This window comes from Peromyscus eremicus, chromosome 10, assembly GCF_949786415.1.
Source record: "Peromyscus eremicus chromosome 10, PerEre_H2_v1, whole genome shotgun sequence".
Lineage (NCBI taxonomy): Eukaryota > Metazoa > Chordata > Mammalia > Rodentia > Cricetidae > Peromyscus > Peromyscus eremicus.
This window is the reverse complement of record NC_081426.1, coordinates 90,152,565-90,177,853: the sequence shown is the minus strand read 5'-3', so window position 1 is coordinate 90,177,853 and position 25,289 is coordinate 90,152,565. Positions and strand designations below refer to the sequence as shown.

Below are 25,289 nucleotides of genomic sequence, written 5' to 3'. Positions count from 1 at the left end.
AGTATATCATTGGGAGTGGGCCTTGAGGTTTCAAAAGCCCATCCCAGGCCCAGTCATTCTCTGTCTCTCTCTCTCTGTGTCTCTGTCTCTGTCTCTGTCTCTCTCTCTCTCCCCATCTTGTGGATAAGATACAAACTCTTAGCTGCTGGTCCGGTGCTATCCCCGCCTGTTGTTGCGCTCCCCGTCATGGTGATCACGGACTAACACTTGCTACGTGAAACTGTACGCAAGCCCCCAGTTAAATGCTTTCTTTGATAAGTTGCCTCAGTCATGTTGTCCCTTCAAAGCCATAGAACAGGAACTAAGACAATATATAAATGGATTAAAAAATGGTAAGAGTATATATACCCAGTGGAATAGTATTCTGCCTTAGAGAACACAAAAAACCCTTTTATTTGCAAACAGTATGGATGAGCCTCGAGCACATTACGTTACGTGTGAATTGAGGTATCTTTGCAAGTATACACACTGCATGTTGCCACTTAGATGACAGATCAGCACAGTAGGGTGGTTGTCACACCAGAGCTGGTGGGAAATGGAAGAGCTGTTGGTTAAGGGTGCAGAGTTCTGGACATCTAATACGCAGCCCTGTGACTACAGTGGCGGCGCAGAATTGTATAATCAATGTTTGCTGAAAGGGTAGATGTACAAAAGCCTCACTTTTTAGTTTGTTTTTGTTTGTTTGTTTTTACAAGATTTTTATCTTGCTGTGTATGTGTGTGTACTCCTATGTGATTTTATGTGTACAACATGTGTGCAGGTGCCTACAGAGGCCAGAAGAGGGCATCTGAACCCCTGGAACTGGAGTTACAAGCAGTTATGGGCTGCCCCGTGTGCATGCTTACTGATCATTTCCAATCTTACGTTTCATTTAGAGATTTTTCAGGACTGTAAAATACTAGCACAGTAGTAGGCCTCTTGAATGTATTTGCTGAAATCCTTTTATTAACATTTGGCAGACTTAAGTTGTATTTTCCAAAAATGAATATATTGGACAGCCTTGAACCGGGCTCGTTTTTGTTTGTTACTGTGTGGTTAAATGTTTTCGGCCCTTTGCCTATATGTCCAAGCACTCTTTGCTGCAGTGGGGCTCTTCAGGATATATGATCACAGTAGCCACCCCACACACCCAGCACCGCCAGAGGCAGAGTTTGAGGCAGCCTGGCTGTCCCTCATCTGGGAGGAACCCTTCATCTGGGAGGTGTACCTCACCTGGGGGGTGTACCTCATCTGGGGGGTGCACCTCATCTGGGGGGTGTACCTCATCTGGGGGCACCCCTCATCTGGGGGCACCCCTCATCTGGGAGCACCCCTCATCTGGGAGGTGCACCTCATCTGGGAGGTGTACCTCACCTGGGAGGTGTACCTCCTCTGGGGGCACCCCTCATCTGGGGGCACCCCTCATCTGGGGGGTGTACCTCATCTGGGAGGAACCCCTCATCTGGGAGGAACCCTTCATCTGGGAGGTGCACCTCATCTGGGAGGTGTACCTCATCTGGGGGCACCCCTCATCTGGGAGGAACCCTTCATCTGGGAGGTGCACCTCATCTGGGAGGTGTACCTCATCTGGGGGCACCCCTCATCTGGGAGGAACCCCTCATCTGGGAGCACCCCTCATCTGGGAGGCACCCCTCATCTGGGAGCACCCCTCATCTGGGAGGGTGCACCTCATCTGGGAGGTGTACCTCACCTGGGAGGTGCACCTCATCTGGGGGCACCCCTCATTTGGGAGGTGTACATCATCTCGGGGCACCCCTCATCTGGGAGGCACCCCTCATCTGGGAGGTGCCCCTCATCTGGGAGGTGCCCCTCAGGCCTTCTTGCCTTAGGGGAAATAGAATGTGCAGGTGTAAGCTTGCACAGAATCCTCCAGGGCGACATGCTTCAGATCCTTGTTCTCAAAGTTTCAAAATGTCAGTGAGATGTAGCAGGTGAGATCCTGCTTTCACGCGGCCTTTCATTTCTTGAAGTAGTACACTAGTTCATGTAACCACATAGCAAAAATAAAAGCAGGCCATGGCTACTTTTTTACAGACTGAAAACAAACTGCTTTTCATCCAGATTGTCCTTATCCGTAATGTTCTCCCAGCCTTCCTGGTTCCTTTGTTAGATTTCCTGTTTTTGTGTCTGAGATTGGCTAATTCCCGGCACAGTCTGAGTAACCGAACGGCTGTTGGTGCCGGCTGAACCTGTGTTCTTGAGACCCATTGCTTAGTTCACCGACTGCGGGTCCAGCAAGGGATGCGCTTTACGTAACTGCACAGTGTGCACTCAGACTTCCTCACCTAAAATAGGCGACATCGGTCAGTAGCCATCCTTAGCACATCCAGCCCACTGGTTCCTTTGCGGCTCCTTTTAAAAAGTGTCCGTCACTGTGATGAATTAACAAGACTTGACAGATGTTTCCAACCACAGTTTAAGAAAGTGGTCTTTAGTTCTATGATCAATCTTTTTATATTTGTAACACATAAGGGATATCATTCCATTTAATTTATGTATTTTCAGACTAACAAATTGTTCATCACATGCTCAAAATCCTTCATATCAAAGCATTTTAAAGTTAAAAATAGTAAGGTTTTGGACTATGCTTCTTTTTGGCTTTTTTTTTTTTTTTAGATGTTTTGAGGTTAGGGCTCATTTTCTGACTTTATTCCTCTTACATATGCTTGACGGTTAAGCCTCATAGTAGTGAGGTTTGTGACCCCTTCCTGTGATTTGAACTTGATGTTAAATGAATGGCAAACCTTTCTTACTTGCCCCATTACATCCTATATAAATTGGGAACCAGTAGGAGGTTGAGGTGGAATGGTCCATAGGGCTGTTCTGGGAAGTTTATCAGTTGTAGCTCTGCATTTCCAGACTCAGATGTTGGACAGTCTTAGGACTGTTCAAGTTCTCCGAGGCTTGCTGACTGTTCCTGTCTTGACATTTTCCCACAGAATCTGCAGTGTGCTTCACCACCAGCCAAGATGAACATGGTGAAGAGGATCATGGGGCGGCCTCGGCAGGAGGAGTGCAGTCCGCAGGACAACGCCTTGGGCCTCATGCACCTCCGCAGGCTCTTCACTGAGCTCTGCCATCCTCCGAGGCACATGACCCAGAAAGAGCAGGAAGAGAAGCTGTACATGATGCTGCCGGTATTTAACAGGGTGAGTCCACCTGGCTGAACAGCCCTTCCGGGACTGTTGGCCACCACGGAAATCTAAGTCAGGGTGGTGGGAAGTCACAGGGAGATGACAGCCTGGGTCTGGCTTTGTTTTTCAATTTGCTGTAAGCCAGATGAGCACACAGCTGTAGTTACAGCCCCTGGGGGACTGAGAAGATTGCAGGTTGGAGGCTAGCCTGGGCTAGAGCGATACTCACATCTCCATTCCTACAGTGAGAGGGCTGAAAGCTGGCGGAGTACACTGTGCTGGCTTGGCCTCTTCAGCCTGATGTAGGAATAGAAAGCACTCGCTCGCTCGCTCCATTTTAGAAGAGGGGAGACTGTCACTTTGTCACTGTGTTATTCTGCTGTGCGATTGCAATGCCCTTTGTATGCTCAAGTCGTCACACATGGGCACGGTGGTGTGGCCTTTAACCCCAGCATTCAGGAGGCAGAGACAGGCGGATCTCTGTGAGTCCCAGACCATCTCAGAGAAAAAGGCATCACAGTTAGCGCTGGCCAGCTAGCTGGCTCTCTGACCTGTAAGCAGATATTACTGGCTACAGTGACTGTAAGGAGACTCGGTGCTCTGGTGTGTTTCTGTTCTTGCGTGTAACAATGTTGTTGCAGCTTTTGAAAATGACTTTTGGTATTGATCAGAGGTTTGCAGTGTGTAGCCCTGCGATGTTTAGAAGCCGCACAGGCTTGGAGATCCTACTGCCGTCCTCCAAATGTGACTGACTGCCACTGAAGAAGCTCTTAACTCAGCGTTTGCTACTCCTTCCCCACTGTTTCTTTCTAATCCACTTCCCACTAAGCAATGTGGGAATTTGCTTCCAGCCACCACATAGGCAATCCCCCTGCCTCACACACTCCACTCTCCCCATTTCTATGTAGTTGTTCTCAGTGCCTGGCTGCTGACTAAGGGTCCATGTAATGCAAAGGTGCGTCTTGGGGTCTGACACCTTTGGCTCCTTCAGTACTGCAGACCTGTTCCCTGATATCATAATCTGCTTAGCTTCTGATTTCTCCTCCGTCCTCACCCCCTCCACCCCCCTTCTCACTCCTTTCTCCCCCTTGTCTCTCTGTCCTTCTTTCTGGATTTTTCCCTTTTCTCTCCCGCTGCTCTCCCCATTCCTTCTTCCTCCTGACTCCATCTCTCTGTGCCCCCATCCTTCTAACACATGTCCCCATCTCTCCTCCATCCTCCCTAACTCCGGCTCTTCTTGCTCTCTTTCTCTCCCATCTCCCCTCCCTCCCGAGGTTCTGACTCACTAATCTTTCCTCGTCTCTGTATCATTCTGTCTGTGGCGTATCTTCTGGAAATTGTGCAGGCTGTTCTTTTCTCCTAATTGTCTGTGCTGATATTTAAGGGTGAGATATTGAAAATAACCCTGGAAATTACGGGTGTGGAAAAGTGGGGCTTTCTGCGGTAAGATGATGTGGCTGGGTTACCTAGCTTGCGTGGTTGAGATCCTGCCCACGTATAGTATCGGCAGGGCTTATTTCCTGGACCTCCTGCTCTCTCAGGAGGATGGGGTCTTGAGAAGCTTGACAGCTAGTGTTTTCTTAAAGCCACGTTGTGGAATGAGGCTGACAGTTCATATTCAGTCCATAGATTTCCTCCTGATCTGTCGGTTTTCCCACACCACCGTCTGGTCCTCGGTCTGCGCTGGTGTCAGAACTTTAGTTATTTACATCATCTGCATTTTCTGGGCTGTAAAATAAAAATAAGATTTTTCACCTGTAGTTACTTTTCTTATTACTGTGATAACATTCCAGATCAAAGTAACTCAGGGAAAACTTAAGGTTCATTTTGGGTCACAGTTTGAAGTCACAGGCTGTCATAGCGAGGAAGGCATGATGTCAGGAAATCCATCTGCAGTCAGGAGGCAGAGGGTGATGAATACTCAGTGCTCAGGTCGCTTTCCCATGTGCCACTCAGTTAAAGTGAGTCTTCTTACCTCAGTTAATATAAACTAGATGCCCAGAGGCCAAACTAGCCAGACGGCCCTCCCAGGTGTGCCCAGAGGTCAACCTAAACAGACGGCCTCACAGGTGTGCCCAGAGGTCAACCTAAATGGACTGCTCTCTGTTACTTTTTTAGAATAATAATGTGGAGAGGGAGAAGTAATAAGGATTGATCAGCGTTGAGAGCGTGGGGAAGACACAGAACTAGATCTTGTCCAGATCGCTGTGGTGATATATTTTGTACCCTAGTAAAATTTACCTGAAGATCAGAGAGATAAGAAACAAGCCACCTCTCACCTCTAGGGCTCCTCAGCCTGAAAAAGCCTCTAGCTGAAAGGGATGCTTCTGCTGAAAGCCTTTAGTTCCTGCCTCCTCACGCCTTATATACCGTTCTCCGCCCAGCCATCGCTTCCTGGGATTAAATGTGTGTGTGCTTCCCAGAGCCTTCTATGTGCTAGGCAATCGGTCTACCCTGAGCTACCTGCCCAGCTGGCTTCTCAGCTGTCAATGTGAACTCTTAAGTGATATCTGACATATGTCTGTGTTGCTTCCCCACACCCCCAAAACACATTCTCTCTCTCCCTCTCCCTCTCCCTCTCCCTCTCCCTCTCTCCCTCTCTCTCAAGCGTTAGGCTTCTGTAGTCACTAGAGTCTGGGACAATGAATCTTAGAAGTATTTGTGTATGTGTGTGTGTGTGTGTGTGTGTGCGCGCGCATGTGTGTGCGCGCGCTTGTTTTCAAAATGGATCCAAGATAGATTATTCTCTGTTCATACTGGTTGGTTTAATTTTCTTATGCCTGTGTTATTGTAAAGAAGTATCATCAACTAGCTATTAAATTTTCTTCACATTGAAAGTTTTTAATTAGCTGATTAGAAGTGCTGGTATATGCAGTCCCCTAACCTCTTTATAATGAATTATTTGACCATCAGAAGTTTAGTGTTCTCTCTCTCTGTCTCTGTCTGCCTGCTTCCCCCCCCTCCCTCTCTCTCTCTCTCTCTCTCTCTCTCTCTCTCTCTCTCTCTCTCCTCTCTCTCTCTCTCTCTCTCTCGTGTGTGTGTGTGTGTGTGTGTGTGTGTGTGTGTGTGTGTTGGTAGAACTTAAATCCGGTGTGGGCTCTACCACTGAGCTATATCCCCACCCTTGGTTCAGTACCCACCACCCACCCCTTGTTTCGAGTCTTTCTCTATCCCACCCACCAGCTCCCAAATAACCATGCAGAGACTTCTTATTAACTGTGAAAGCTCTGCCAGTAGCTTAAGCTTCTTTCTAACCAGTTCTAATAACTTAAACCATTTCTATTACTTTACTTGCTACCATGTGACTCATGGCGTTTCACCTCATCTCCTATGTGCCATGCTTCTTCCATGTCTAGGTGGCGACTCTTCTTCCCAGCGTTCTCTCTGCCTGGAAATCTTGCCTAGCTGTCAGCCTTTCAGAGCTTTATCACACCAGTCAGAGTGACATATCTTTACACAGTGTGGAGGAATATTCCACAACAACCCCGTGTATGTGTGACTGTAGTTGTAGGAGTCCTCCAGTATGGGCTCTACTGAGCTCCATACCCACCCCTGTTTAGTGAACTGATTGTGTTTGCTGTTGGCTTGTTTTTTGTGTGTGTTGTGGGCAGGCTTCTTGCAGGCTTCTTACCTTTCTGGGAAATTCCCAAGTAACAGAAAGAGCGGATGTTATTTCTTTACTGTTGTGACCAATTAAAATATATACAAATTATACTCACTGTGTGAACACTAACAAGCAAAAATTATCATTTCCATTAAAACTACAAATTGATAATTGTTTAATAACATTTGGCCATATGCGTGAACATTCTCCGCTAACAGGAAATATTTTTGGTGAATGAATGGCTTAATATGGCATTATGGCCAACCAGTCCCAACAATGTTTGCTGAAAATGAGTTGATTTTTGTGACTTTGCTTAATTTGTACTGCATGCTGAGTAAAGCATTATATGGTTAGACAGAGGCTTCTCTGTAGAGATAGCTTCTAAAGTTTGCTTGTGTTATTTCAGTGTGTGAGTTTTGACTTCTGAAGACATGGGTTGGTATTGACCTGTGCCGAGTACATTTTTCTGGGCCTGGCTTCATGCACAGTCTTGAGATGCCGCCTATGGGCTTTATCATAGTCCTGCAGGGCAGCTGCTGTTACCCATCTCAGACCACAAGATCATGGGGAGCCTAAGAAGAGAGGAATAAATCTACTCAGCATTCTAAAAAAAATCATCTTTATGTCCAAGAACAAAATCTCACCGGGCGGTGGTGGCGCACGCCTTTAATCCCAGCGCTCAGGAGGCAGAGCCAGGAGGATCTCTGTGAGTTCGAGGCCAGCCTGGGCTACCAAGTGAGTTCCAGGAAAGGCAAAAAAAAATCTCACAGAGGAAACACTTGGAATTAAACTTTACGAAATGAATAGGTTTTCATTGTCTGAAATTTCATAAAATGCCATTATTAATTATCATACTATATCTTACTTTTATTTTGAAATTAATATTTATGAACTTGATCCTTAAGAAATTCTCTTACTTTTGAAATTATTTTCAGTTTATATTTGAGAAGTGTCCAAGTTGAAAATAGTGTCCAAATCCCTCAAGTGACCTTTGTTTTTAGAAGTATTGGCTTTAGACAGGGGCACACATGTTGTGAACCAGGTTCAAGAAAGATCGAATCAAACAGAGTCTGTTTTCTTGCATTTTATATCCATAGCAACTCACTTAAGGACTAATAGTGGACAGTATTATAACAAGTTTAGATGGTGACATATTTAAGAATCAAAAGATCCTGTGTGGAAGATTTTGTAAACATCCTAACTTCTTTTATTAGTCATATCTATTTTTATTTAATATAATATTTAATAACAAATACAGACTGGGCTCCTACTTTATGCACATCATTAAATAGCACCATTAATTTCTTTTCTCTGAATATGCCAAAATATTTAGTTCAAGTGCTAGGTAATTTTTCAACATTTATTAGGTAGATATTAAAAATTAGCCTTAAGGGGGCTAAGGGAGTAGCATCTCCCTCACATGTGTGAGACCCTGGGTTTGATTCACAACACTGCTAAAATTAGACAATGATTAACCCATAAAAATAACCCTTTTAATAACAAGTCAAGTTCTGTTTCTCCCCTCTAAGGTGTACAGTATGCAGATTGCAGGAGTAGGCTCTGACAAAGTCTAATTGAGACAATTAAACTGAGTCCTTCTCAGAATCAGACTGGCCTCATTTCAGTCTTCTGCTCTGATCTAGTGGCAAAGGTTAACTTCACTGACCCTAGTTCCCTTAACTGTAAGAAGAGGATGCTAACAGCATCTGTTCTGTAAGAGTTTAATGAGATATTAGTAATGCTAGAAACACTGCAAGTCCTTGTTGTTTCTAAGTATTGATATTATTGACTGTGTTACAAGCACTTTTGTTCCTCAGATCTATCATACAACCATCCTTTTCTGAGTTGAATGGACTAAGTGTCTCCCTTGATGGGTGGGGAATTGTAGGCAGACTTTTCTATCCCACTAACTGTTCCCCAAATAACCGCACAGAGACTTATTATTAATTATAAATGCTTGGCCGATAGCTTAGGCTTGTCTCCAGCCAGCTCTTACAACCTAAATTAACCCATTTCTATTCATCTATGTGCTGCCCCGAGGCTCGTTTACCCCATCTATGAACTTCCCATGTTGCTTCTTCGTCTGGCTTGCAACTCTTGTGACTCCCTGACTCTGCCTTTCTCCCTAGCATGCTCTCTGACCAGAAGATCTTGCCTAGTCATCAGCCAATTAGCTTTTTATTAACAATGAGAACCCAACATCCTCATAGTATACAGAAGGATTATTCCAAAGGAGGGAATCACGTGGAGGGAGAGAGGGAGGGAGAGAGGGGGGAGGGAATAAGGGGGAGAGAGAGAAGCAGAGAGAGACAGACAGACAGACAGAGACAAGGAGAGGGAGAACCCAATCTCCTGCCTTGAAGCTCCGTGCTCTCTCCCAAAGACATTGACATGGTGGAGCTTTGGTTGAAGATGGTGAAGCGTACTTCGTGTTTATGGATGAAGTTATTGTTGTCAGTTACAAAGAACACGCTTCCTTTTGTGGTCCCTTGTCTTTTTTTTTTAAGGCTGAGGTTTTACTTGCTGTGGTCCAGGCTGCCTGGCCTCTTCACCACCGTGATCGCATTTGCACTTTTGAGGTTTTTGTGAAGCTCCGCCCTCTCTGCAGCATCATACAGTGCCATCCTTGGGGTCTGTAACATCCTCAGACAGGCTTGTAGAGATCCTTCCTCCACACTAGACGTTCTTTTTCACTCCCCATAGCACGTAGTTATCTTCATTCTAAAGATTGTATTTCTTCATTTAAAACAGGATCTCACTAAGTAGCTCTGATTGTGTAGACCAGATAGCTCACTGTGTAGACCAGATTGACCTCGAACTCAGAGAGATCCACTTACCTCTGTCTCCCAGGCATTGAGGTTAAAGGTGTATGCTACCATGCCTGGCTATATTTTTAATTATGTGTATATATGCATGAACAGAGGAGGGAACCAGATCCCCTGGTGCTGGAGTTATGGTAATGGTGAGCTTCCTAACTTGGGTGCTAAGATTGGAACTTGGGTCCTCTGTAAGCGCAGCAAGTGCTCTTAATTGATAGACCCATCTCTCTAGCCCCTTAAATTAATTTTCATTTCAATATTTTTATTTTTATTTATTTTGGTGCTCGAGGTAGAACTCAGGGACTCATACATTCTAAGTGCATGCCCTGTCACTGAGCTGAACCCTTAATTTTAGTAGTTAATATTTTGGATTTTGAAACAGGATCTCTCTGGAGTTCTGAGCCTCTGAGGCCATAGGATTATAGGCATAAATTATAAATTGTAAAATTATAGTCTGTGCTGTGTATGTGTGTGTGTGTGGTATTAGGAAGTGAGCTGGGTCATTAGGATTTTTAAGTTGATTTGCTTAACATTTGTCATCTAGATTAAAATATGAGCTTGGTCAATGCTAGAATTTAGTCTTCATTTACCCGTGAGTTCACAACTCTTCAGGAAGTCTTTGTGAATGAATAAATGGGGGAAGAATCAGCAGTGCGGTTTCATTAGGCTAAGTATCAGTTATGTAGAAGAAGCCATGCTTGTTCATTTCAGAGAAGCACCCAGAGCACAATTCTCTTTATCTTGAGAGGATCTCGTGATAGAAATAAAGCAGTCAAATTCAAGTTTGTATAAGTTGGATGTGTTTTATTTGCCTGGTCTGAGGACCGCCTAGTCACCCATTCTCACACTATCAAAGAAACATGTTTATTTTATAAACTTTCTTCAGCTCTTACATATAAAACAATTCTTACAAGCAGAGTATAGTATACGTCAATGTAATCTGTGTCTCAGAAAAATTTATAAACACCTTTGTAGCTAGAGTTTTCCTGCCTGGCCCACAGTCAGGACAAATCTCTTTCACCTGCCAGTCCCACAGCCACTCAGACCCGACCAAGTAAACACAGAGACTTATGTTGCTTTCAAACTGTATGGCCGTGGCAGGCTTCTTGCTAACTGTTCATATAGCTTAAATTAATCCATTTCCTTTAATCTATACCTTGCCACATGGCTCGTGGCTTACCGGCATCTTCACAAGCTGTTTCTCATCGTGGTGGCTGGCAGTGTCTCTCTGACTCAGCCTTCCACTTCCCAGCTTTATTCTCCTCTTTGCCCCGCCTATACTTCCTGCCTAGCCAACGGCCAATCAGTGTTTTATTGATTAATTAGCAACACATTTGCCATACATCCCACAGCACACCTTCATTTTAAAATTACATATTTATCCCTGAGTAGAGGTAAACAAGTGCTACTGCATCATTAGTCAGTGTCTGAATTTTTATCTTTTTTTTTTTAAATTTGTTGAGGAATATTGGGTCTTGCTGGTGATACAGCCCAGCTGCTAAGAGTTATTGCCAGGCCTCCTTGAAGTCCTGGATTCAGACCCAAATGTCACAAAAAAAAAAAAAAAAAAAAAAAAATTACCAGAACTATGGATCTTATTTAACAGGTGAAAGATTTAACTGAAAGTTCACTTTTATCAAAGAGTCATGGGGGGGGGGGGGAGACTAGAGAGATGGCTCAGTGGTTAAGAGCACAGGCTGCTCTTGCAGAGGACCTAGGTTCAGTTCCCAGCACCACAAGGTAGGTGGCAACCAACTAACCATAACTCCAGCTCCCGGGCATCTGGTGCTGCAGTCTTCTGGCCTCACAGGCCCCAGGCAAACATTCGTGGACTCAATTCATGTATAGAAATACAGGCAAAACACTCCTGAATCAATTAATGTTTTAAGGTTAAAAAACTGTGCAGGAAAGAATTGAGGAATTCTTTAAAAACAGTTTGTTCTTTGAAAGCGTAAAGATTCCTCCTGTGAAGTTGATGGAGATTATTCCTTGACCAGAGCAACCTTTGCAAAATGGTTTTTACTAGTTTCAACTTAATTTGAAACAGTATATTGTAGAGTTTTCTACATATTTTACTAGGCTCTGTGGAATAAAGTCTTTTATTATTGTGCTGAGAAGTTCAAATGTGTACAGCATACATGTATGACAGATGCTTAAAAAGTCTACATACATACAACATACATGTATGATAGATACTGAGAAGTCCACATGCATACAGCATATGTGTATGACAGATACTGAGAAGTCCACATGCGTACAGCATACGTGTATGACAGATACTGAGAAGTCCATATGCATACAGCATACATGTATGACAGATACTGAGAAGTCCACATGCGTACAGCATACATGTATGACAGATACTGAGAAGTCCACATGCGTACAGCATACATGTATGACAGATACTGAGAAGTCCACATGTGTACAGCATACATGTATGACAGATACTGAGAAGACCACATGCATACAGCATACATGTATGACAGATACTGAGAAGTCCACATGCGTACAGCATACATGTATGACAGATACTGAGAAGTCCACATGCGTACAGCATACATGTATGACAGATACTGAGAAGTCCACATGCGTACAGCATACATGTATGACAGATACTGAGAAGTCCACATGCGTACAGCATAAATGTATGACAGATACTGAGAAGACCACATGCGTACAGCATACGTGTATGACAGATACTGAGAAGTTCACATGCGTACAGCATACGTGTATGACAGATACTGAGAAGCTCACATGCGTACAGCATACATGTATGACAGATACTGAGAAGCCCACATGCGTACAGCATATGTGTATGACAGATACTGAGAAGTCCACATGCATACAGCATACATGTATGACAGATACTGAGAAGTCCACATGCGTACAGCATAAATGTATGACAGATACTGAGAAGTCCATATGCATACAGCATACATGTATGACAGATACTGAGAAGTCCACATGTGTACAGCATAAATGTATGACAGATACTGAGAAGTCCATATGCGTACAGCATACGTGTATGACAGATACTGAGAAGACCACATGCATACAGCATACATGTATGACAGATACTGAGAAGTCCACATGTGTACAGCATACATGTATGACAGATACTGAGAAGTCCACATGCGTACAGCATACATGTATGACAGATACTGAGAAGCCCACATGTGTACAGCATACATGTATGACGAACATGTCTTAGGAAGACTGGATGGCCAACTAGGAGTGCGATTGACTAGGTTTTTCTCTTTCAAATAATTGGTCCAAACTTTGTGGTCAAAATATGGGAAAGCACGGAGTTCTCTTGGGGGTTTGAGTTTGCAGTTCTGTTGTGTTGCTCTGGTTTTTATTTGCTGGTTGATTTTTGTTTTGCTTTTGTTTTTGAGACACTGTCTTACTGTATGGCTCCTGAGCTGTTGTACAGTTGTGTGTACCCGTTCTTCCATTAGCCTTCCTGTTCCTTCACTAGTCTCCAGGTAGTGTGTGCTTACAGGAAGAGTGTGCACATACTGTTACTGGGGAGCGTCCCTGCAAATGCCTAGTGTGATGTTAGCTTGGGAAGGAATGTAAAAGTGGGTAAACTATGTTTGCTCTATTTATGGCAGACATTTGAATAGTAATAATATGAATATTGTATTATGACAGCTCAAAAGACAGAATTCCCTTTCAGCTGTAGAGAACATTCTAAAAAAATTAAATCTGTCTATGTAGCTACTAAAATACTCTCTCTTCTCTTATGATGGTCCGTCCTGTTTCATCCCTCCTCTGCTGAGCCCACACCAGTTTGCAATAATTATTTATTACAAAGTTCATTTGTCCTAAATTTTTACGAAAGCCAGTTTATCTATGAACTTTCTATTCACTCCTTTATCTCCATCATTTTCATGGCAGCCTTATTTTAGAAATGATTGTAGTTAGAATTTAGAAACTTCTGAAATATCACATAAAGGGAATGAATTCTCCGCTCAGCATAGGTCAATGTCTGCATTTTCCCTTAGGGCGTCTGACTCCATCAAAGGACCTTCCCCTTTCATGGCTTTTCTCTAAGTTTTCAGGTTAGATTCCCTTATAGAATGGTTACGTTTTCCGCTGATTCTTTTTTTGCTAGGGACACTTTTCAGCTTTACCTAGTTAATTGTCTCCTCAGCACATGCGTATGCATAAGGACACGTGGCCAGATGTGCTCTTTCAGTAAACGCTTCTCTCCTTTACAGGTTTTTGGAAACGCTCCACCAAATACAATGACAGAAAAATTTTCTGACCTTCTGCAGTTTACAACGCAAGTCTCACGACTAATGGTGACCGAGATCCGGAGGAGAGCGTCAAACAAATCCACAGGTATTGACAGAAGCCAGCCGGGAGCAGACCTAGGCTGGAGACCGCAGCCCTCTGAACGTGCTGCCGGATTTCAGTAGGAGGCAGCCCGCCGCTGGCATGTGGATCTCAGCTGCAGCCCCCTCCCCACCGCAGTCACAGCCCCCCACACAGGGATCTCAGCTGCAGCCCCCTCCCCACCGCAGTCACAGCCCCACACACAGGGATCTCAGCTGCAGCCCCCTCCCCACCGCAGTCACAGCCCCACACACAGGGATCTCAGCTGCAGCCCCCTCCCCACCGCAGTCACAGCCCCACACACAGGGATCCCAGCTGCAGCAGCCCCCTCCCACCATAGTCCTCTGCTGCTTGGAGCATGGGCTGTCTGGAGCAGTTCCGCCCGAAGCTGCCCCTGCAGGGCTGCTGACCCCTCCGCCCTGGCGTCACTGTCAGCCTCAATGCAAGTCCTTGAACCACAGGGTAATGCACAGGGCCGGTCTGTAATCTGGCCACGTGTGTGCTCCTCTCCATTCTTGGTTCCTGTCCTCTGTTTTGATCAGAAAGAGCTATTACAGAGCTATTGCAGGCTGCAGAGCTGACTCTGCTTTGGTTTCTGCCCTTAGTACGTTCCTCCCGGAGGACAGTCCTCACCTCAGTTTGTCTAAATCTCAGCCTGGATTAAGTCACACTACCTTGATGAAAAAATGTTCATAATTTCTGTAATCAAAACATTTTTTTATTCTTCCAAACTACTTTTTTGTTTCTCATCCTCATGAGTGGTGCGTGCGTGCGTGTGTGCGTGCCTGTGTGCATGCGTGTACATGTGTATGTTATATAAGCAACTAAAGGGCTTTGCTGGTTAGTTGTTTTAATTTGACAAAAGCTACTGTCATTTGAGAAGAAGAACCTCAATTGAGAAATGCCCTCACTAAATTGACCTGTGGGGCATTTTCTTGATTAATGATTGATGTGGGAAGGCTCAACCCGTGGGTCACATTACCACCCTTGGACCCATGGTCTTAGATAGTATAAGAAAGCAGGCTGAGCAGACCAGTAAAGAGCATTCCTCCATGGCTTCTGCTTCAGTTCCCTGCCTTGAGTTCCTGCCCTGATGTCCCGCAGTGGTGGACTGTTACCTGGAAGTGTAGGATAAAATAAACCCTTCCCTCTACAAGTTGCTTTTGGTCATGGTGTTTCATCCTGCAATAGAAACCCTAAGTCAGGGGTCTTTGTAATTTTGGGTAGTTGTTAGGCCAACGAGGTTGTTCTGCAGGAGCCCAGGGTGAGGAGGCAGGGTCATCTGGGACAATCTTGTAGCATGTATTGCATCAACCCTCCTAGTTTTGGGTGGAACTTGGTACCGTGAGTTCAGAGGAAGGTTGTCTTGTTGAGTCATTTTCTTGGTGCTTTGTCTTTTAATCAAAGGAGGATTTCCCAGAGAATTATTCAGACTTTGCTTAGAAGACATAATCTCAGACTTGGCATTTTGGAAGCCAGCACCAGGGAAAGGAGGAAGGTTGGGAACCTTCATTACATACGCTGCTTCTTCATTCCTGTGTGCTGGTGGGTTTTCTCGTGGCTTTCTCACCGTGAACTCAAATGGGAGAGAGAAAGCTACCAGCCCTCAGGACTTCTCTAATGTGTGTCTTCACCCCATTGTGAGGGACTGTCCTCAGGACCCGATTCAACCCTGCTTTCTTCCCAGATGCCCCATCTGTGTGTAGCATCACAGTGGGCCTGCAGCTCAGACCACAACAGTGACATTTCAGCAAAGAGAGTTAAGAACATGATCTGAGATGTCTGTCTTAACCCTAGCCCGTTGTGCAGTCCTCAGAATAATTAGAATGTCTTTAATTGAGGATTAAATCCATGCATGTGAAGTGGTACAGTAAGTAAATTGATGTGTGCATTTAAAACAGAGGTGACTTTGATTATATTTGTACCTGGAAAATGTCTAATGAAAGGTCAGTTAACGTTTTAGCCTCATTCCCTCTCCTGTGCCCAGGGCGGATCGCCCCCTCTTTTAGTGCACACTCCTGAGCCAGTTAATTTTGTGGTGAAGATTTGTTGTGTGAAGTTTGTGTGGCTTTAGACAGATGGAAGGGACATTTCTGTCACACGTTTGCCCTGTCATTGCATTTTCTTTCTTGAATGACACCTGAGATTAGAAAACAATCTCAAGACTGGATCTCACTGGCTTCACTTTCATCCCTGTTGCTGTCCTTTCAATACCTGAACCGTCTGTGGAAGGACATTCTGCTACACTTCAGATTTGTTTCCCAAACTCCCTTTAAGCTTTTATACCCATAAGACAAATCTTTTTGGTGAGATGACAGATGTCTTAAAAAGAGTATGTCTCACTCTTAATTACAGTAGTAGTTATGCAAATATTTTACGGTTTAATTTGGAAGTATTTATAGTGTCATGGGACATTGCAAGAATAATACAGAGAATCTCAAGATGCCCTTCATGTACCTTCCCCATTGCTGGCATCTTCTTATTAAGGGATTTTAAGGTATATAGTGATCATAGTTTGTAAGTCCATATAATTTTGAGATTTAACATTCTTAAGCTTATTTGGAGTTTCTAAGATTTCACATTCGTGTGTTGCTTTGCTTGTGCACAGTAATATCTTCAGTTTATTGCAGATGACTTTGCTGTATATAAGAGGCCACAGCTAGACCCCACAGTGTAGTTGTTAGTGCACCATGCCAGCGATAAAGAGGCTGGTGATGGTCACAGTCCTCCAGTGGCAAGTTAGTGACTGCAGTGAAACCCTAATTAGACAACCCAGCCTTTCTTTCCAAACAGAAAAACAGTGTGCTGTGCTGTTCCCCAAGGATTTCAGAGCCACAACACCTTCAGGTAATTCTGTCCCCAAGGTGTGCACATGTGGTAGATATGAAAAAAAAAAAAGGCAAGCACAGAGGCTGTGAGTTCTAATACTGTTTCCCAGCTAACTTTACAGATTGCTTGTTTTTGAGGGCCAGGGCTATGCAGGGCTTTGTTTCTTATTTAATAGAATGAATGTAATACTGTGACTAACAATTCCTGCTGCCATCCTGAAGCAGAGTTGGGCATGGCACATGCTTTCAATGTGCTTTGGGCTTCACATTTGTCATTAACACACTGCATGTTCCAGTTGCTCTAAATGTTGTCTTCTGGAACCCACTTGTAGTTTTTCTGTGTGACAGGAACTTACATCTGTCTTAAGGCTGTGTCCATCCTTTGCCTGTTTGATCTGAATCAAGCTCTGCTACCTCCATGCTTCTTTTTCCTTCAAGTGTTTATCTTGATATGCAGTGGAAAAGTTGAGACTTCCATCACAACTAACGTGTCTTCATTAACTCTAGAAACCTTAAGTCACTATTCAAACTTACATTTGTTAAATGTTCCTGAAATTAAGGGGTTTGGTTTTTCACTGAGCAACATCCTCAGCCCAGACAAAAAGTCTTAAAGATGCCGCAAATGAAGTATATTTTTCCATGAGAAACTTCCTCACTTAAATAAAAAATTGAGGGTCTCTTTGCTTGATTGTCGATGACTGTATTGAAATCAGAAGATGGAAGTCAATGATTCTTCTGCATTTATTTGTGGCATGAGGATGTAATTCATTGTTGTTGCTTAAGATTTATTGTTTTTAATTACGTGTGTGGGTGTGGGGGAGTATGTACATGTGAGTGCAGATGCCTTTGGAGACCAGAAGAAGCATCTAAATAAACCCCTGCAACTGAGTCGCAGGTAGTTGTGAGCCGTTTGAACTGGGTGTTGTGAACAGTGTACACAGTTAACTGCCAAGCTCTCTCTCCAGCCCTGATAATCCATTTATCAGCAAAGTTGGGGACTTCCCCCATATCAGCCAGCCACAAATGTGTCTAGTCCTCTTAATCTGTTTAAGGATGTAATTCAAAGCCAGGCACCAGTTGGCCCATACTGTCCATACTTAGGTCTTTTCTGTCTCAGAAGGTGAGCATTAAACAAAGGTGCTCAAAGGACCCAGTGAAGGGTTCTACTGACTTCTCTCTTTTCGCTTCATTTTCACTTTTTATTTAATTTGGCATACTGACCCACAGAGCATGGGATCGTGTTTGCTAGGACAATGCCTGTCCCTTTGACCCTTACCCTTTTCCCTGATGAAGATTATCTTCATGTCCACTGTCAGACAGAATATATAAAAAACACACCATTGCCAGGCATGGCAGAGGGGTCGAAGATGAAGCAGGCTAGTCTGGGCTGCATGAGAACCTGTCTCAAAGACAAAAACAAGATGGCCTACAAGATAGCTTGATTGGTAAGAGCCTGATGACGTAAGTTCAGTCCTTGGAACCTGTGGTGGAGGAGAAAACCAGCTCCGCAATGTTACCCTCCAGCTTCTTGTTCATGCTGCATAAACCTGTGTACACTTGCACATACACACTTCACAATCATAATGATGGCAATAATAATAAAGACAAAGAAAACTGCACACCCCTTTCAAGTACGAATGCTTATCATTGTACAGATAAATAGAAACCAAAAGTATTCATAGTTTAAAATCAAAAGTACATTTTTGATGTTTTGGTTTAGCATCCTGTATTAATATCTGACAAGTCTTGAATAGTAGCAAAAAACCATATTTTACCATTTTCTTTTAAAGCTAATACTGTTCATCCCAAATATATTCAAAGTCTGTGCATATCTATTGATTTTGGTCCTCTCTGCCAGGAAAATGATGATGCTTTGAGTTTTAAAGTTGATTGAGTTCTTTAAAAATCTTTTTCTTTCTCCTCTGTTGAGTAATATAGGAGACATTAAGCAAATCTTTTCATAAGCAGTGTTGTTCCTAGGTAGTATGTCAATATATTAGGTAACTAGACGTCATCAGTATGAAAAGTAAAAGTCGTGTCCTAAAGATGTTGCATTATGAAACTGGAGATGCACAGTTTAAACTAAAGGCTGCCCAGTTTGAATAAGACATTTGGTCTGCCTTGGTCAAGAGTTTCAGCTACCCGGAGGCCAGTCTGCCTTGTATCTGTTTAATTCCTCTCGGGAAGAGGTGTATAGTTCTCATCCCTGTGAGTCGGCTTCTTTGCAGCCTTCCAGGAAACCTTCAGTTCAAGTTATGCCTGTGCTCTTGGACTGCAGTTGCTACAGTAGGTTGATGAGTGGTGTTTTTTCTTGTTTGTTTGTTCCTCTTCTGTGTGATAAGATTGTCACACGCTTGCAAGTACACACATCCTGTTCATGTCACTGCCCTTTCCTAGATGTTACAGAATCCCTGCTGCCCACAGTGAGCTGCATCTCAGTGACACCGGGTGCCATCTTGCTGTGCCCTGGTCTGGCTGCCCCCTTGGCAGGTCCTTACTGAGGGCACACTTGCTGTCACACCCTGCCTGGTCAGGGACCAGGATGACAAGGGCACAGGCTTTGCAGGGAATCTGCCCCTGTGATGCTTGTTCTCTGGAGAGGGCCAGACTCTGTCAGTAAGTCAGGCACACAGTCCCGGGCCTCCTGTGGCATCTCAGCTAGCAGGTTTCTCTCGGCTGCTCGGGTTTGTTGGTTGTGCACACGCGTGTGGAGACAAGAGGCCAACCTGGGCCTTGTTCTCAGGTGTTGCTCACTTTTGTTTTTGTTTTTTTTTTGGTTTTTTTTTTGTTTTGTTTTTTGTTTTTTTTTTTGGACAAGGACTCTCAGTCTCTCACTGTCCTGGATCTCACCCATAGGCTGGACTGGCTAGTGAGCCCCGAGAACCTGCCTGTCTCCACTTCCCCAGTGCTGAGATCGCAAGCCCAGCTTTTATTCCTTTTAATTCTTTGACAATCTTACTTGTATGTAATGAATTTTAGTCTTCTCACTCCCCATCCTCCTCTCTTCCCTCTCTTCCTCTCTCCTCTCACTGAACCCTCCTTCCCTCTCTTCCCTCTCCTCTCACTGAATCCCTCCTTCCCTCTCTTCCCTCTCTCCTCTCACTGAATCCCTCCTTCCCTCTCTTCCTCTCTCCTCTCACTGAACCCTCCTTCCCTCTCTTCCCTCTCTCCTCTCACTGAACCCCTCCTTTCCAGCCATCCCTCTCCTGCTTTCTTGCCTCTTGTTTCTGACCTGCTGAGTTTAACTAGGATTGCTTGCTTGAGCACAGGGAGGAGGTTGTTTCCTAGCCAATAGGCAGGTTGGCAGTGTGTTTGCTAGAGAAGAAAGTGACGCCCTCAGCCCAGCCACCATCATGGTCTCCTAGGTAATGATCGGGTCTCTTCCCATAAATGTTGAAGGCCCACAGGTACCTGCCGCTGTGTTGTTAAGTTCATGAGCCCAGCTTCGTGTCCAGGGACAGCTTCACACACACTCTGATTGTTTTTTCACATGGATTCTGGAAGTCATGCTCAGGCCTTTATGCTTGCGTAAGTGACTGACCAGCTGAACTCTCCAGCTCACTCGCTCTCCCTTTCTCTCTCTCTCTTTAATATTTCTCCTTATTTCTCACAGACGAGACAGCTTGGATTTAAATATGAGTTCACTGTTGGCAAATTACTTATCTTCTCCATATTTTAAATTTTTACCAGAGGGGCTTATTAATAGGAAATAACTCATCCAGTTCTATGAACACTGAATAAACTAAACCATGGGTACTGAAAACACTGCTGATACAGTTCAGACTCAGTGAAAAACAAATGATTTAATGTTTCCTGTTAAAATATTTCTTCAAGTGCAAGTGCGTTAAGGTGAAATGTGTCCAGCACAGCATCATATATAAAATTGGAACTGAGTTATCTAAGCAAACACATTGGGCCGTGTTACACTGAAGAATAACAGCACACCTCAGAGCGGCCAAGATCTCGTCTGCTTCCTGCTTCCTCATGAAGTGCTGGGTGCGCTCGCTCTGCTGTCTTGCCCAGCTCAGCAGGAGCCACTGGGAACTTCTGACCGTTTTCATTCATACCAGATCTTAAAATGGGCAAACTGCTGATAAAATTAAGTGGATGTCTAGAGATTTCTCCACTTTCATTTCTCTCTTAAAATTCTTTAAAATTTATTCATTTATTGTGATGTATTATGCATGTGCCCACAGTGCATGGGTAGACATTAGGGGACAACTCGTGGGGGTCATTTATCTCCTTCCACCATGTGGGTCTTGCTGATTGAATTTGGGTCATCATGTTTATCAACAGACACGTTTACGTGCTGAGCCTCTTGGTAGTACCATTTTCACTTGGCTAAAGTCATAATCAACTAAACTGACTTTCAGATATTTTTCTAACTCTACCCTTCTGTGAATGATGCTCATACACCTTCCTTTTTTCTCTGTCCCCAGACTAGTCTCTCAAGTAGTCTCTGTGGGTGTCATGGACCCAGGCAGTGTCTTTTGTCTTCTTACTGCCGTTCTCTCTGGACTTGTAGTGTGTCACACAGTGCTACTAGGTTGATAGTCTGAAAGTAGTATTTTCTAAGTGTGTGCTTAGGAAATGACCCTTTCCCTGGTATGTTTTGTGGATTTTTTAAGTTTATGAGTGATTCTCCCCGTTTATTGGCGTACCTTTGGTTTTATAGAGGCTGCAAGTCGGGCCATCGTCCAGTTCCTGGAGATCAATCAGAGTGAAGAAGCCAGTAGAGGCTGGATGCTCCTGACAACGATTAACCTGTTGGCATCCTCTGGTCAGGTGAGCGCACAGTGTTCTTGTTTGGTAACTGAACCCGTCAGTGTCCCGAGATTTTGATGCTGCAGTAATCGTTTCTGCCCTGCAGATTCTGCTTCCGTGCCTCTCAGCTCTGTGAGCTGCTGCTTCTTGTTCCCAGGTTTCTCATGAGGAAATACATGGCTCAAGCAGCGTTTCCATCTTCCTCAGTCATAATACACATAAATATACCATTATGGAGCATAGTAGGCCACAAGGTGGACCACTGGTGGCCAGGGAGAACTAGCCTGCAGTGGGCATACCCAACACGTGTGTGACTCACACTAGAAAAATTCTGGCTTGGAAAATATACCCATGTAATATCTTGAGCTAATGAATAAATGACGCAGAATATTTACATTATTTCTGATTTTTACAAAGCATATGGAATAGTAACATCTTGAGTTTCAGAACGATGTATGTTTTCACCTGATTTATTCTTGAGACTGCTCTTTATTTCTCCTGACTCAACTTTAAGTATCTGCCCTGAGACATGTCGCACGGACTCATGAATGAGCCATTTGGACACCTTACTTTTGTCCTTTGACATTGTTGGGATGTGAAAGTTTTCTCAGTTTTCTCTATCTGGGGTATATTACCTATTAGAAGGAAAACCACTGTTGGGTATCTATTGTCTAAACTCGGTGGACTTAGAGAATCCCAGCATCGTTAGCAATGGCACTTACAGAGTCACTGCAGAAACAGTGAGTGCCTTTAGCCACTGCAGTCTTAAGGCACTCAGCAGCCTGAGCGCTATAAAGAGCCAGCTTAGTTAGCGCTTGGACCTTTTCCTCGGAACAACCCGCGTTCTCTATAGCTTGCTGGTTTGTCTGCACTCACTCGTGACGCTTAGAGAACCTGCCAGACCAACTTATCCTGATTTTCAGAACTTGAGCTCTTTATATCTCAGCATAGAAAGTGTTGCATCCCAATATACTCCGAGTCCCAGGCCAGTGGAGGTGACCATTCACCCTAAATAATCTTCAGATAGTCCTAACATAGACCACTGTTTCATTGTCTGTGGCTGTACTAGAAGACTAGCAAAATTCCCAATTCTATCTGCCATTGGTGATACCTGTAAATGCCCCTATACCACAGTACCAAAATTTGATTTAAAGTACCATATCATTATATGCTATCTAAATGTTACCATTTAAATGAAATAATTGCTATCAATACTTCCTATGTGATAAATTTGAATTGAAGTGTTCTGAATATTACTAATACTTTTTATAAATGCTTGCGATCTCCTTATGGTGAGTGGACTGCACTACGGTAACACCTAACACAATAGAAGCTCAATAAATGTAGATGAACTTGAACTCCATGAATGGGTAGGCAGCTTTTCAACTAAGAAAAGAGCCTGGCATGGTGGTCCGCACCTATAATCAGGAGGCTGAGGCAGGAAGATGGAAAGGGTGAGGCCAGCCTAGGCTGGACAGTGAGTTAGAGGCTAGTCTGGCTATGTAATGAAACCAAGTCTCAAAGAAAGAAAAAGAATCCAGTGGCGCCTTAATCACTTAAAACGATGACAAATGTGAGATACGGTTTGGATGCCAAGTCAGACTTTAAATCTACCAGTAATAAGATGAAAATGAAAAACCATATTGCTTTGCATAATGGGAAGGGAAAGCTAGTGATAATTTGACTGGAAAATGGTGCATTTAAAAAGCAAATTCAGTATTCTGCCTTGAGCTGCTGTTTGAGTTTGAGTGCCGTTTTCTGCTGGCACCAGCATGATACCAAGATAACTGTCGTCCTGACTCAACATACAGGAGACGAAGATACAATATAGTATTGCGAAACACAGTGATGAGCCATGTGTAGCCCCTCAGCTACAAAAGTGCCAGAATTAACATTCTGGGGTTGAGGGTTAGGGGAAAGAATGGGGTTTGGGAAAATTGGGGGAATGACAAAGACTTTCACTACGGACTATACATGGTGGCACCGGGTGTTGAGAAGCCATAAGCCAAGGCTGAGTAGAGCAGAGGGTTTGCAGGGAGTGATGATGTCTGTGTAGAAGTGGGCCAGACCTGGAAGGCGTTGTTCTTGAAGCTTTCTCTGTCCTCCATGCCCCCACAACTGTATCTGATCTTTTCATCTCTCCTGTGGCGTTCTGGATTAGTTTCCTTATTCCCTCGCCTCGGGCTGTCTCTGCTAGTTTATGAAGAACTGTGCTGCTTCAGCCTAATGATCTGAATTCAGCTTCTCTTCTGTTTTGTTGATAATACTTCATTGGGTGTCAGCCACCAGTTTAAAAAAAAAAAAAGTCAAGCTAGAGTGTGAGGCCATTTTCGTGGATCATTGAGCATACACACTCAACTAGCTCTCCCACCTAAAGCAGGGTATGTCAATGATGAGTCTCGATGGTTCTCTTTGTGATGACCATACAGTGTTGAGTCTGAGGGGTAAATGACATGCTCTGTGTACCTTTTGTTCATAGAACACTAATTAGAAAGTGGACATTATTGTGGCTTTCAGGCATCTGCCATTTTGAACTCTGTAGTTCTTCATGTATGCTGCCACGTGGTCTAACATCCCAAGTATCTTCAGGTTGTGTTCCCCCTACTTACTTTAATTATTCATAATTATCTGTTTCATTTCAGACATCATTGATCATGCCCGATCATATTAGGTTGCACGTACTGCCATTGTCAATGAGAGTTTAAATTAGAGCTGCTCATAGGTCTGTTAATGGTTATACCTTATGGTCCTTCGAAAGGGAGGGATTTCTAGTCTTGGCATGCAGCTTTCCATGTACTGTTTCATATACCCCCCCCCCCCAGCCCAGTGGTTCTCAACCTTCCCAATGCTGTGACCCTTTAATTCAGTTCCTCATGTTGTGCTGACCCCAACCACAAAATTATTTTCTTTGCTACTTCATTACAGTAACTTTGCTACTGTTATGAATCGTAGTGTAAATATCTGTGTTCAGATGGTCTCAGGTGGCGAGCCCTGTGAAAGGGTCATTCAACCTCCAAAGGGGTTACGACGCATAGGTTGAGAACCTCTGCCCTAGGTGCTCAATAAATATGTTTGATAAGAAAGTAAATAAGTGAATTGAAAGATATTGCCAATTCCTATTATAGTATAACTTTATACCACACTGCACCATGGGCTTTTTGATAATTATATCATAGTTCTTAGCAATACTGAAATGATTCCTAAAAGATTGTCTATAATTTCTTCTTGTAAATCTTTGAAAATGATATGGAGCATCATTTGTGTCTCTCGATGTCCTTTCCATCCAAGAACATCCAAAAGAAATACAAATAACCGTGATAATAACACAGATGTTAATACACAGTGTAGTGGCTAGTGAGTCTGTTTGATGATTGATTCATTCATCTATTTCTTTGGTATTGGATGGGACTCTTGTCCTCCAGGAGAGAATTCTACCCCAGGGTTATCTCCAGCCCTCGTTCTAGTTGGTCTTTTGAGACAGACTCTCAGTAAGTTGACCAGCCTGGCCTCAAGGTTACCTAGTTGTCCAGATAAACTTTGACCTTGGGATCCCCCTGTCTCGGCCTCCTAGGTAGGAAGGATTGTAGCCTGTGCCACCAAACCTAACTTTTTTGTATTTATTGTTATTTTAGCTATCGTGCTTATCCTGAGATATGTGCATAGTTCTTTCTATTCATTGAGAGAGAGAGAGAGAGAGAGAGAGAGAGAGAGAGAGAGAGAGAGAGAGAGAATGCACCTAGGAGACATCACGTTTGTGATAATTAAGTGTGCTTTTCTTAAATTCCTAAAGTTCATGTTC

General features: G+C 43.8%; 1 protein-coding gene across 1 annotated transcript in view; it reads left to right on the top strand.

The window, feature by feature from the left end:
- Wdfy3 (WD repeat and FYVE domain containing 3) overlaps positions 1-25,289 on the top strand; it is a 220,212-nt gene that overhangs the window by 58,185 nt on the left and 136,738 nt on the right. The window contains exons 3-5 of the mRNA XM_059274816.1: positions 2,940-3,149; positions 13,781-13,904; positions 21,402-21,511. Of these exons, the coding sequence (XP_059130799.1) occupies positions 2,970-3,149; positions 13,781-13,904; positions 21,402-21,511 (414 nt within the window). The 5' untranslated portion in view covers positions 2,940-2,969. The remainder of the gene's footprint in view (positions 1-2,939; positions 3,150-13,780; positions 13,905-21,401; positions 21,512-25,289) is intronic.